At 33.3% G+C, this 12,855-nt stretch overlaps 1 protein-coding gene across 20 annotated transcripts in view; it reads left to right on the top strand.

Annotated features, from left to right (window-relative positions):
- The window catches only part of CEP44 (centrosomal protein 44), a 33,943-nt gene extending 23,988 nt beyond the window's left edge, over positions 1-9,955 (top strand). For 10 of the 20 annotated variants that reach the window (XM_078366250.1, XM_017970139.4, XM_078366245.1 and 7 more), the window contains 2 exons: positions 490-556; positions 5,558-9,955. In XM_078366250.1, the coding sequence (XP_078222376.1) occupies positions 490-556; positions 5,558-5,772 (282 nt within the window). In that variant the 3' untranslated portion in view covers positions 5,773-9,955. Of the gene's footprint in view, positions 1-489; positions 557-1,404; positions 1,468-5,557 lie in introns of all 20 variants that reach the window. The other 10 variants (XM_078366252.1, XM_078366242.1, XM_078366246.1 and 7 more) reach the window with 3 other exon arrangements.
- Positions 9,956-12,855: the final 2,900 nt, after the last annotated feature.

The following is a 12,855-nucleotide window of genomic DNA, read 5'->3' as shown; positions in this document are numbered from 1 at the left end:
TTGAAGAACTTAAAATAAGGGAAGAATATGATAGATTTTATGAAAAGCCTAATATTATTTTATATCTTTTAATAGTACAGATGACCTATTTTCATAGAGTAGAAAAGATACAGAAGATATTGATAACTTTTTTCTTTTTTTCTCTCATTTACTTCAATCATATTGTGAATTTCATAGACAAGTTACGAAATTTACCATTGCCTTATCAAATCTGAGGAATTTGTTTCTTTTTCTCAGGATTTCAATTTCTGGTCTGTCTTTCCTTCTTAGAAAGTAAAGTTGATAGATTCAAGAAGCTTGCTGTCTGCTTTTATATTTAAAACATTTCTTATATGTGGAACATACAGTATATGTATTGCTTTATAAATACAGAAATTAAAAATATTTAAACATTTATTATGCTATCTTTATATTTTATGCTTGGTATTAAGAATATAAAATGAGGGGTTTTCCTTTGGCTTCATTCTAAATATTTAACTGTTATTTCAGAGTGATGAGTTTAATGAAATTAGCGAAGACTACACTTCTTGTAGCAACATGAATCTTCTGAATCCTCGTAAGTTTGTAAATACTATTAGAATTTCTATAATGAGTTTTCAGAAAAATAATTATTATAGGTATTTGGTAATTTTAATATTCTTAATCCTTATTGTTTAGAAATTGCAAAGCTCTTAGAACAAAGAAAATAATGAACCTGCATACCTCCAAAGCCAAGAATTGCTTAAGAATCCAGCCTACTTATTTCACTTAATAGAGTGGGTGAATAAATTTTAGTGTACAAAATTGAAAAATTTTAGAGATATTTTATTGTCTCAATCATTTTAGAATAATCTAGTGCTCTAGAATATTAAAATTGGCCTCCAACTTTTAAAATTTAAGCTTAGGTAGGTAGTAGCTTTCTCATATGCAAATAATAATATGGAAGAGAAGAAAACACCTTTGTCAGTAACCTATAAAGTATTGCAAACTTCTTACATGTGAATAGTTCACTGATAATGAGAAAATGAGAAAGATCTAATTTAGGACAGGTCTTTTCTGTGTCACGTAACTTTACTAGGCTATTGATATTTTTCTCAGGATAAGATTTCTGTTTTTCAGTGACAGCTTTGTTTTTTGTTTTTTTTTTTTTAATTCTTATATTTTTTTAAAGACAGATCTAAATTGTGTGCTACTTCTATGATTAAATCATTTCTATAAAAGAGATGTTTTGTCCAATTGAGAATTCAGCAAGTTAAATTTTAATATCTGTGGATTAACATTATAAAATCTTTCAGCTCTACTATATATGTCACAATAAAATAACAGTATATTCTAGCACTAACAGTGTGCCTAGCACTATTATAACTACTATATTAACTCATTTAATTCTTGAATGCAAGATGTGACTATTTTTATATTTTATAGATGAGGAAACGGAGGTACAGCAAAATTAAGTAACTATGACAAAGGTCACACAGTTATTGAATGGTAGGTCAAATTTGAATCTAGGCAACTGATTTGAAGTTTTTTTAAACCACTGCATATTTGGAGCACATATCAATATCATCACACAGAATAATTTCGGTGATTAGTTCATTAAATATAATTATTTGAGGTGTTATGTAAGGCAGCTAAATTTATTATAGGCTGCAGATTTCAGATTTGGTAAAATGTTGCCTGTTTTATTTATCCATTCATGCATTTATTTAACAAATGCTAAAGCTTGACTATAGGATCCTTGGGAGCAAAACTTTATCTTACGGTCTGCCTGTCTAACACACAGAAAGTGTATCTGTGCTTTTATCACCAATATTTGCCTATAGTAGAGTTTAAATATTTACATACTGAAAGAATATTGAATGCTTGCTATTTGCAAAACATTGCCTTTTGCAAGTTTGATTTTACATCTTCAGGCTTGTTATTTTTTTAATGACATGATTATAGAATATATCTTTAACCTATTTAGAAAACACATGGCTAAATTTTATTTGTTTGTTTGTGTTGTGAGACAAGGATGATCTCACTCTTGCTCAGGCTGGAGTGCAGTGGTGCAATCATAGCTCAGTGCAGTCTCCTGGACATTAATTCCTTGGCTTAAAGTTGTCCTCCTGCCTCAACCTCCTGGATAGGCAGGACTACAGGTGTGTGCCACCACAACTGGCTAATTTTATTTATTTATTTATTGTTTTTAGTAAAGACAAGGTCTCACTATGTTGCTCATGCTGGCCTTAAACTCGTGAGCTCAACTGATCCTTCCGTCTCTGCTTCTCAAAGTGCTGGGATTACAGGTGTGCATTACCATGTCCAGACTCACCTAGCTAAATTTCAAAAACTGTGCCAGGACTGAGAATAATGAACAGATAGGCCACCATCTGAAATGAATTACGGATTATGATTAGGGTAAATACCTGGTCTCAGAGTTTATGATCTGATGTAGGTTAATCAAAAGACTCAAGTTTATAAAGACACATTATACCTTGTACATGCTACTTGGAAATAGGAGGGTTTGTTTCATTTGGATACAGAGAGCAATAATTTACCACTCTTGGTTTAGATTCATGTTAAATCAAGAATAGTTTTTGTGAGGTTCTAGATTTGTTTTGCCTTTATCAGGAATACAGTGTTCCATGAACTGTAAGTCACCTTCATGTCTTGGTAAGAGTGAGTTAGCAGAGGCTTTTAAGAATTGGGCTTGTGATGGATAATTTTGAAGAGGGCTTGAGAAAGCAAGGGCTATGGGTGCCATCAGGAAGCAGGAGCAATTTGATGATTGATGGTAAGAATGAAATAGAGTTGAAATTTTCATAAAATAGGTACTTGTACTAGGCAAAGGGGGCTTTTATCTGTCCAGTCATTTATGTGGTTACATGGTGTCCTTGTTTTATCTGTGTTCAGACATGACAGTGGTTTTAGGGGTTTGTTTCATTACAGTAATGAAGTGACCTCATGTGATGCTATTTTTTTATGAAATTATGTTCAGTAGAGGGTACAGTAGTTTAGGTGTCAATTGCTAGATAGAGCACCAACTGTTAGGGCTGCTTTTTTGTTTGCTTGTTTGTTTGTTTTGCTTTGTTTTATGCCTTTTTCATCTCAGAGGAAAAAAGTATTATTAAGAAAGATGTGGCACCACAGAAGAGTGTGGTGCTGAAAGAAGCTGAAGCAGAAGAGTAGAAAAATCAAGTCGTGGAGTTTGTCCCAGAGTCATAGAAAGATTTTTAGCAAATATTCTCAGGTTTGTGTTTCACAAAGTTGTCATCAAAGCAGAATAGTGATTTGTCAGGAAAGTAAGATAGGCAAGGATGATTTGAAGAGTATTTAGTGATCATTATTTCCTAATAATAATGAGGGTATCTACTAAGGCACTGATAGTGAGGATAAAGATTTATTTGGGAGATATTTAGATGTTAAAATTGATCTGCCATGATTCCTGATAGATACAGAAAGAGTGAAGGAGAGTAAGAAAGTTAAAACTGACTACTTGTGTTTGGCTCACATGATTGGGTAGATGATTGTTAGTTACTCGTTAATGGAGGAGAAGGTTTGGGAGAAATAATGAATTCACTTTTAATATATAATAAATTATGTTTAAAACACTTAAGACAAAATATCTAGAAATCAGTTAGATACATACATTGGTCCTTGATTTAGAAGTATTGGCTTACAAATTATTAAATGGTGAAGGACCCTACTGATTATTTTAGTGGAATAAGGTGATAAGCCTCCAAAGATAGAGTGAAAGATTAATTGTCATGTGGTAAGAGTTGGTTAGAAGATCTCATGCCCCATACCCTTAGAAGAAGAAGAGTCTCTTTCTTCATAGAGACTGTTTAGTAGTCACTACTGAAGGACATAGCAACTGGGTTGGGGGCCTTGTGTCAGCTGCCATTGCCTTTCCCGATTTTTTTCCAACCTGAACTCAGTTACCAATTCTTTTCTCAATCCCCTGTAGCACAGCTAAGAAACGATTAATGTTTAAACAAGTAAGACATTATTAAAAGATTCGGGAAAGCAATAAGAAAAATTATAGAAATTAATATGCACTTAACTGATCTGGCTATTAAGTACAGCTGGTGTTCTGTAATAGTCCACTCTGTAACCTCTAACCTTATGAATAACTGTGAATAGCCTGCCAGCTGCCTAATGCCAGCTTTCTTCCACCATGAGGCACACCCTTGAATAAGGTTAGATAGCTCAAAGTCTGGACCCCAAAGTGGAAGACAAAGAGAGCCATTCCTTCACTCTTTATCTGTCTTCCCAGACCTGTTTCCTTTTCTTAGGGCCCCCTCCTCTTTTGGGAAAGACATAAGAAATGTTCAGCATAACTATCTGTACCCATAGAGAATAATCCAAGTTTTAGGGCATAGTAGATATAGTTCCTACCTAATTTCAAATTATTTCTTAAAATAACCTCTTGTCCTTAGCTCTCGCTAAGAGATCTGGGTTTAGTCTTCAGCATTGTACCCTGTAATCTTGACCCCCAGGCTTAGCTAATTGGATCAAGAATAGACACCTAACCCAGAGAATACCAATCCAAAGTGTGTTGAGTCAAAATACATCCTCTTACAATTTGGAATTAGGACACCACAGATAAGTTAGTGAAATGATACCGAGCCTGGACTGGGCTGGCTATGTGGTTTAAGTATATGCTGATGAGTCAGCAGAGAAAGCCATTCTACAGAGAAAAGCAGAGGAATGGAGCAGCTGGCAGAAGTAGGCAAAAGAGACTGTGGCTCAATGAGACATGAAAGTTAGTCTTCTAGTTATTTCAGTTCTCACATGGTAATAGTTTTTTTCCTAATTGAGGTTGTCTGTGTAGGCTTACAATAAAGCTGTCTTTATGTGAGCCACTTTAAATGGGTGTCTATTTTTTTTTTTCGTATTGCTTTTGCAGCCCAATGTCTTCTGACTAAAACATAGGGTCTGTAGGATTTATTCCATTATCTGTAATCGTCTCTAACTGGTTTTTCTGTAGGGGAGATTTGCCATCATTTTGTCAAATTAATAATATCAGAATATTTGAAATGTTAGGTTTTTCAGTTTTTTAGAAAAATCTGTGAATCAAATTTTTTGCATTACTTCTTTTCATATATGTCAAATTAAGTTAGAATGTTTCTTGATTTTTAAAAGATATGTATGGTCAGTTATGGTAATAGTTGTCACTTGCCACTGAACAGTAGTAAAAATAAATTGTGAAATGCTTAAATATTGCTGAATAAAAGATCATGACAAATTCATTGATACTAATTATTTAATGTAGATGTCACCATTTTAAGAAAAGAATATACATGATTGATTAAATAGGTTTTATTGTAAAATAAATTATTAACTTGCCTGTTTATTCAAACTGATTGCTATCATGATAATAATACTGCCTTTTGTAATTTTTACTGGCCAATTTTTAACATGAGAATCTCCATATGTAAGCTGTTACCTTAAAAGAGTACTAAAAACTCTTTGATCTATACCAATAGCCATTTTTAATTAAAATAGTATGTTTTTCTTCCGTCTGTAAATAATGTTTTCAGATATCTGACTCTGTGAAAGGAAAAGGTTACCTAAAACTTAATTTTTTTCACAGACAGCAAAAGCAAAGTAGAGAGGCCAGCAAGTATTCCTCTGTCCTCTGGCTATAGTAAAGCATCATCAGATTCAACTCCCAGAACCTCTACAATTAATTACTGTGGTTTGAATGAGATTTCAGAGGTAAGAAAATGCTTAGATTATTTTCTTTCTAAATTAGGAAAACAAGCAAGCATTAGTTTTAGTTCAATATATTGCTGGCAAGAAAAATAGCAAAACTGTAAATCTTAGTCTCTCAAATTCTTTCTCAAGTAAACAGTACTTAGTGCAATGTTTTAGATTGTATTTTATACATTCCGGGTCCATCTTTGATGATGGTTTACGTTGAGAAATCACCTAAATTTGTTGCTTTTTAAATTAAAGGAAACAACAATCCAGAAAATGGAAAGGATGAAAAAAATGTAAGTAACAGAAAGAGGCAACAGAAATTTATTTCTCTACAGGGAATTGTACTGGATTACAATATATATAGAATGTGCATGTGTGTTTCAAACCTTCAATGTCTCTATCAGGTGTGGAATTTCCTTCAGGACTCCATTGGATAATAAATTCACCCACAGTTATGTGTTTGTGAGATGAGTCACTGTTTTACTTTCCAGCAAGTGATGTAAAACTTGTTGGAATTGTTAATGGAATTAACTGCAGATTACAGTACAAAGATATTTTTGATTGGTAAATAATAAAGAATATTACCTATTTTTGATAACTGATTTATCAAAATATTAAATAATATATGTAGATGGTTGGTTTGGAGACATTTTCAGTATTGTGAAAATATCACTGGTGTTTTTTGGCAAGTTATTGATAAGATACTAAAAATGACGCTTTTATCTAGTACAAATGATGTGAGTTTTCTAAAGAGCAGTTCAAAGAAAATATGAGTGAAATTGCATGTAATATGATTATGCAGCCTACTACTTTAGAAAATTATGATATTCTTTTGAAATGCAAAAAGTATTTAAATAACTTACTCTGAGAATACAAGACTCATAATTGACTCTTGTTTTTCCTCCCTCTGGACACAGTTTATTCATAGTGACTGTACTTATAGATAAGAAAAATATTCAAATTTATTTTAGCTTAAAAAGCATAATTTTAATAACTAAAATGCTGTGCTTTATTGTGAATTATTGATTTACTTAATACATTATCTGTCTATTATATTTCAGGTTTGAAGAAACTGCAGAGTTACTGAAATGTTCAAATCACTAATTGTAGGATTTTCTACATTAACTCTAGGACTTCGGTTACTGTACATGTATATTTTAAGAATTCTTTCTACAGTTTTAATATACTGCAATATTTTTGACAATTTTGATTTCATTTGGTCTATGAATATTTTCATTCATTATTGAATAAATCGTGTAATATTGAGCAATGGTTATACTACTTTACCTTGTGTCACTTTTTCTTTTTCTTTTTCTTTTTTTTTAGGAAAAATTCATGTTCCAGTATATTTCTCTTACAGAGTGAAGTCATTACAACACTGTATTTTTGTGTTGACATTTGTTGGCAGTGTGCTAAGTAATGTTTTTTAAAGCACAAGCTTGAGGACTATGGGTTACATCCTATTGGAAACATTCCAGTTGGAACTTGTGTATTATACCCAGGAGGCTCTCATATATCTACCATCTTGCCATGTGTACTGATGAATAAGTTATAATGAATAGTTAAAAATGCTCACTGAAAATTAAACAAGAAGACAGCTATTTCATGCTTAGTCAAAAATGGCAGTACCTTTCCACATAACACTGAGAAATTAAGGTTAAGATTCTCCTTTTGTACTGGGTAACAGGTCTCAAGGTTCACCATAAGAAACATGTTGAACATTGTAGTGCTCTGTCCTGTAACACTTCTGCTTTTTTTGAGACGGAGTTTCGCTCTTGTTGCCCAGGCTGGAGTACAATGGTGGATCTTAGCTCACCACAACCTCTACCTCCCAAGTTCAAGTGATTCTCCTGCCTCAGCCTCCTGGGTATCTGGGATTACAGGCACCACCACACCCAGCTAACTTTGTATTTTTAGTAGAGACAGGGTTTCTCCATGTCGATCAGGCTCATCTCAAACTCCCGACCTCAGGTGACCTGCTTGCCTCGGCTTCCCAAAGTGCTGAATGAGATTACAGGCATGAGCCACCACTCCCAGTCGTGTAACACTTTTTAATAGCAGTATAACAGAGAATGTAGTCATTCTAGCTGGCATTAAAAGATACACAGTGCGGTGTTTTGTTTTTCTAAAATCATAAAAAATTATACATTTTTTTGAGAGGAAAAAAAGCCTTAGCTGAAGTTAAATCAATGGAAAAATGAAATTTATTTTTAGTATTACTATATAAATTATATTTCTTAAAATTTTATAGATAAAAGTGTAACAATCCTGGAAAATCCTCAAGAAAATTAACTTTATTATTTGGAAGGAAAAAGTACTTTATTTTTTATTATATGGATCATCTGATTGTATTTTATTTATTCTCTATTTATGGTAGACATGTATCATTCTGTATTTCACTGTCAAATGTAAAATATTGTTATGAGTAGAAATCACTTAAAAATGTATTTTTGTTTTTATAAATTTGAAACAGCATAAGAAATCACTTTTAAGAAAGCACTTTTGGTATTTTTTTTTTTCCTTTTTCAGATAGGGTCTCACTCTTTTGCCCTGGCTGGAGTGCAGTGGCATGATCTCCGTTCACTGCAACCTCCACCTCCCAAGTTCAAGTGAATTCTTGTGCCTCAGCCTCCTAAGTAGCTGGGACTATAAGCCTCTACCACCATGCCCGGCTAATTTGTGTATTTTTGTAGAGACAGGGTTTCACCATGTTGCCCAGTCTGTTCTTGAACTCCTGAGCTAAAGCTACCTGCATACCTCAACTTCCCAAAGTGTTAGGATTTCAGGCGTGAGTCACCATGCCTGGCCACGTTTTTAGTATTCTAATAAATATTTGGTCATCAGACTTTAAAATGAAATTTTCTGTTAGCCCACAGAAACATACAATTTTGAATTTAATGGAGTTTCAGTAAATATTTCCAGAATTAATGAAGCCTGTTAGGTTTAATTTTTTTTAATTGCCAGAGAAGTACATTTATAAAAATTAAGAAATTATGGTTATAAGGTAAAAAACTGTATCGATTAAGTTATAAAATACCAGTAGCAGCATGGAATTATAGCACCACCTTGTGGTTAATATGCCACTATTTTACCTTTTAGGAAAACAAGTGATTTCCCTTCAAACAATAATTTTTCCCTTTTGAAAAAATCAGTTTTAAAAGGAAACAGTTTTGAAGTTTTCTTAATGGAAGTTAGAAGAAAAGTTGTCTCTTTCTTCCTTTGTTTTTTCTTTATATAGTATAGATATATACACAATGAAATTACTTAAACATTTCTAATCTAGTGTATAGACACTGGGCTAAAGATAAGAATATACTGAAAATATAAAATATTTCATATATATTATCAAGTGGAAATTTAGAATCCAAATTTTCTTAAACTTTTCTCTAATAACTTTTGTCTAACAACTATCTAACGGACTAATCAACTCATAATACATCATACATTTACACTTACAAAGAGTCTCTATCTTGACAACATAATTTTTGGAAAAATAAAGCAAATTTGACTTTATTGAAGTTATTGGAGCAATCAACAAATTGGTTTTTTTTTTTTTTGAGACAGAGTTTCGCTCTTGTTACCCAGGCTGGAGTGCAATGGCGCAATCTTGGCTCACCACAATCTCCGCCTCCTGGGTTCAGGCAATTCTCCTGCCTCAGCCTCCTGAGCAGCTGGGATTACAGGCACGCGCCACCGTGCCCAGCTAATTTTTTGTATCTTTAGTAGAAACAGGGTTTCAACATGTTGACCAAGATGGTCTCGATCTCTTGACCTCGTGATCCACCTCCCTCGGCCTCCCAAAGTGCTGGGCTTACAACAAATTGTTATTTTTAAAAGTTTCTATTTTACGCAATTTGGTAAGTGGTTTGTAGTCTTAAACTAACCACTGTTGATTAACTTGAGAAGGTGATGCAGGGGAGTTCTGAAGAAACTATCTGGAGCTACATAATTAACCCTAAGTTAAATTAAATGTTCTTTCATTCTCACATAAGCTGGATGAAAAAATGTCATACTACCGACAAAGATGTCAGTAGCTTGTGCTGCCCTTTCTGTACTATGCTCTGAATAGGTCTAGGTAGAGATAATATGGAAATACTATAAAGAATACATAAGGTAAAATACTAGTCAGAAAGGGCTCAAAAGAGGTTAACATCAACTATGTGAAAATTCTAGATAAAGCTAAGAACTATTGAGTTGGAAAAAAATAGTATCATGTTTGTTTGTTTTCCTCTATTTTTTTATGTAATGTTATAATATATTCTTTTAAAAATAAAACTTGAAAACATTGGAACTTTGTTTCATGCCTTTCATTACGCATAGTGTTATATAATTGATACACACTTGGGGAAGCATAAATTTTTTTTAAAAAGCCTTGTCAATTTTATAAGCTACAGGGCTTTTTTTGAACTCAAATAACATTGCCACTTTGATTTTTACTCTTTAGCAATTCCCCAGGTTGGTTTGTCTCCTTTCTTTGAAACTGAAGGACATAAAGAAGGTGAAGTAGAGGTAATGTAAAACATTAAACTACAAAATTAAAGCTTTAATTGTGTCTCTTGAGTTTTAATGTTCCTACCAAAAAGGGCAGGTTTCTTATACCACTCAGCGAAGAAAGCTGGAAAATCAGTACAGCACTGACAGCAGTAACACATTCGGAACATGCAAACTTACTTTTGAAGAGGAAATTTTTAAAAATTCATATTAGTTTTATGATTTATGTTTATTTGTCATATTTGCGGGAATTAGGACTATATAAGAATACATGGTTTTTGGTTTTTTTTCCTCAGCAAAGTCCACTATATTACTAGTAAAAATTTGATTTGATTTTGCTTTTTAATTGTTCACGTGTAAAATATTAATCTCAACATTTTAAAATTAGAAACAGAGTACTTAGTAAGTATCCCAAATGCATAAATTATTTTAATTTTACATTAGGGAGATGGGTGGGAAGAAGAAAAGTAGAGAATCACACGAAAGTTGAACAGTCGGGGAATTAGAGTGATGAGAAGGCTGAATATTTTGGAATAGTTGCTAATTTGTTTCAGTCCTTTGGTTCACTTAAGTTGTTATGTACTTTGGATGCAAATCAACTTATTAAATCATGAGATGTAGCTCTTCAATTTGTTTGTTGTTGAAACCCTAAGAGGCACTTGTGACAATGCAACAGAATTTTTTATGTGTTTCTTATGTCTCTTGGCCGTCCCTATAGATGGACTTTTGCAGTTTCCCAGTAATGTTTGCCCCAGGTAGATCGCCTTTCTGGGTCCTCCATCAACAGTATTTCTGTTTTTGTTATCTTGTCTCTGAAACTTCTGAGGTTTTCTAAGACTATGAATATTAAGTTATTTATGAAAAAAAGGCTTTAAAATAAACTTTGGAAGTTATTTGTAATTACAGTGGTAAAACTCTATCAATCTGAATTTGAGTAAAAATTGATCATTTTTAGACCCATGACTGGCTCACTTTTTTTTTCTATTTTTCCCATTCCCCACTTTGATGAGGAAGCATTACCTTCTGTAAGTCCTTATAAAGTGGAGGATGTTTTTTTTGCGTGCCCTTTGCTATTGTATGGGAGGCAAAACTTTACCATCTTACGGCCTCTGGCTAGGCCATATAATTAAATTGATGTAAGGTAAATTAGCATGAGAAAAACAAATGGATTTTCCGATGTACGTGGGTGCTCCATAGGAAAATGAAGACCCAAAGAAGTTGCAAAACCTAAATGCTTATACAGTGGGTTGAATGAAGAGTAGCAATTATAGAAAAGTAACTGTATGAAAAGACTAAAGGAAGGTAAGAGTTATTTTAACAGAGACCGTTTGTACAGATTTTTCTCCACTTGAACTCATCTCTGGTAATAAGAGTGTTTCTTCTTTCCTTGTACAGGGAAGGCATCTTTCACAGGTAAGCTTTCTCTGTTTGGTGATAACAATGTTTCTTTTTTCCTGGTGCAGGAGGGCAGTGTCTTTTTTGCATTTGCTGGTTTTCAAATTCCTTTAGCTCAAAATAATCTTATGCCAAAGTGGCCTATTTTATGGTGGCATTTTCTGCCACACTTCACCGTCAAAAACAGTACATAGAATCTCACTCAAAGATTACTACTGCTGCTGCTGCTGCTGCTACTACTGATCCATCCCCTGCCTAAGCCCTGTTATTTATACTGGACTATTCTTTATCCTTTAAATTATTTCATGCATGTATCTCCTTTCTCATTGCCGCTGTATTCAAGGCTTCTCATTCTTTGCTTGCACTATTCACTGATCTTGCTTCCTTCAGTGTATCCACACCACTACCAAAGTGTGTGTGTGTATATATATAAATTAATTATGCCATGTTGCTGCTAAAAAATGTATCTTTGTGTTTCTTTTATTTCTAATGTGTAGAGCCCAACTTCTTATGCCGGACAGCAAACCTCTTTATCTTTGAAGTCTTTCTTTCCCGTGTCATCTTCTGTAACTCTGTAGAGAACCTAAATACACAGAACTCTTAAAAATCTGCTTTCAGACACTCTTTATTCTGTCTAGCATGACTTTTCCTTTCATCTGGCAAGTTTCTGCTTATCCTCAAAGACCCAGTACCTTTCTTGGAAAAGCTTTTCTCAACTGTAGAGGCCAAATTATCTACTTCTGTCTCTTTGCTGCTTTAGTGCCCTTTTTATACTTTTGAGTTTTGTACCCACTTTATTTATATGACTTTAATTCTCATTGGTCTTCCAGCTTTCAGTATTTTTTCTAATGTTCATTTCTTCTAGTGCCTATCATTTATTCATTACAGACTAAATGGTACTAATAATTATTTTTGACTAAATGAATATCAAATACATTATAATTTGTGTTCCAGATAAGCAAGGTTTTATCAAGCTAAGGCCTGGTCAATCATATTGTATTCTTTCTATGGAAGAAATGTATTGACACAAGAAAGATATAATCATGAATTCTAGCAAAGAGTTGGCCAAAGATGACTAGCTCATTGATAGGTTAATGAATACATTTAGAATGAAAGTTGATTGAAGTGTCTACTAATGCCAGTCAGTGTGCCGGGCACTGGATATATGCAGAGAAAAAGATAGATATGGTTCCTGTTTTTATGGAGCTAATAGCTAAGTAGCAAAGACAATTAAATAAGCAATAGCAATGTGTACTACTGTGATAAGAGAAGAATAAGGCATTCCAATGAGCCATCAGATGG

The sequence above is a fragment of the Callithrix jacchus genome, chromosome 3 (genome assembly GCF_049354715.1).
Source record: "Callithrix jacchus isolate 240 chromosome 3, calJac240_pri, whole genome shotgun sequence".
NCBI lineage: Eukaryota > Metazoa > Chordata > Mammalia > Primates > Cebidae > Callithrix > Callithrix jacchus.
This window is presented reverse-complemented; position numbering and strand designations above follow the sequence as displayed.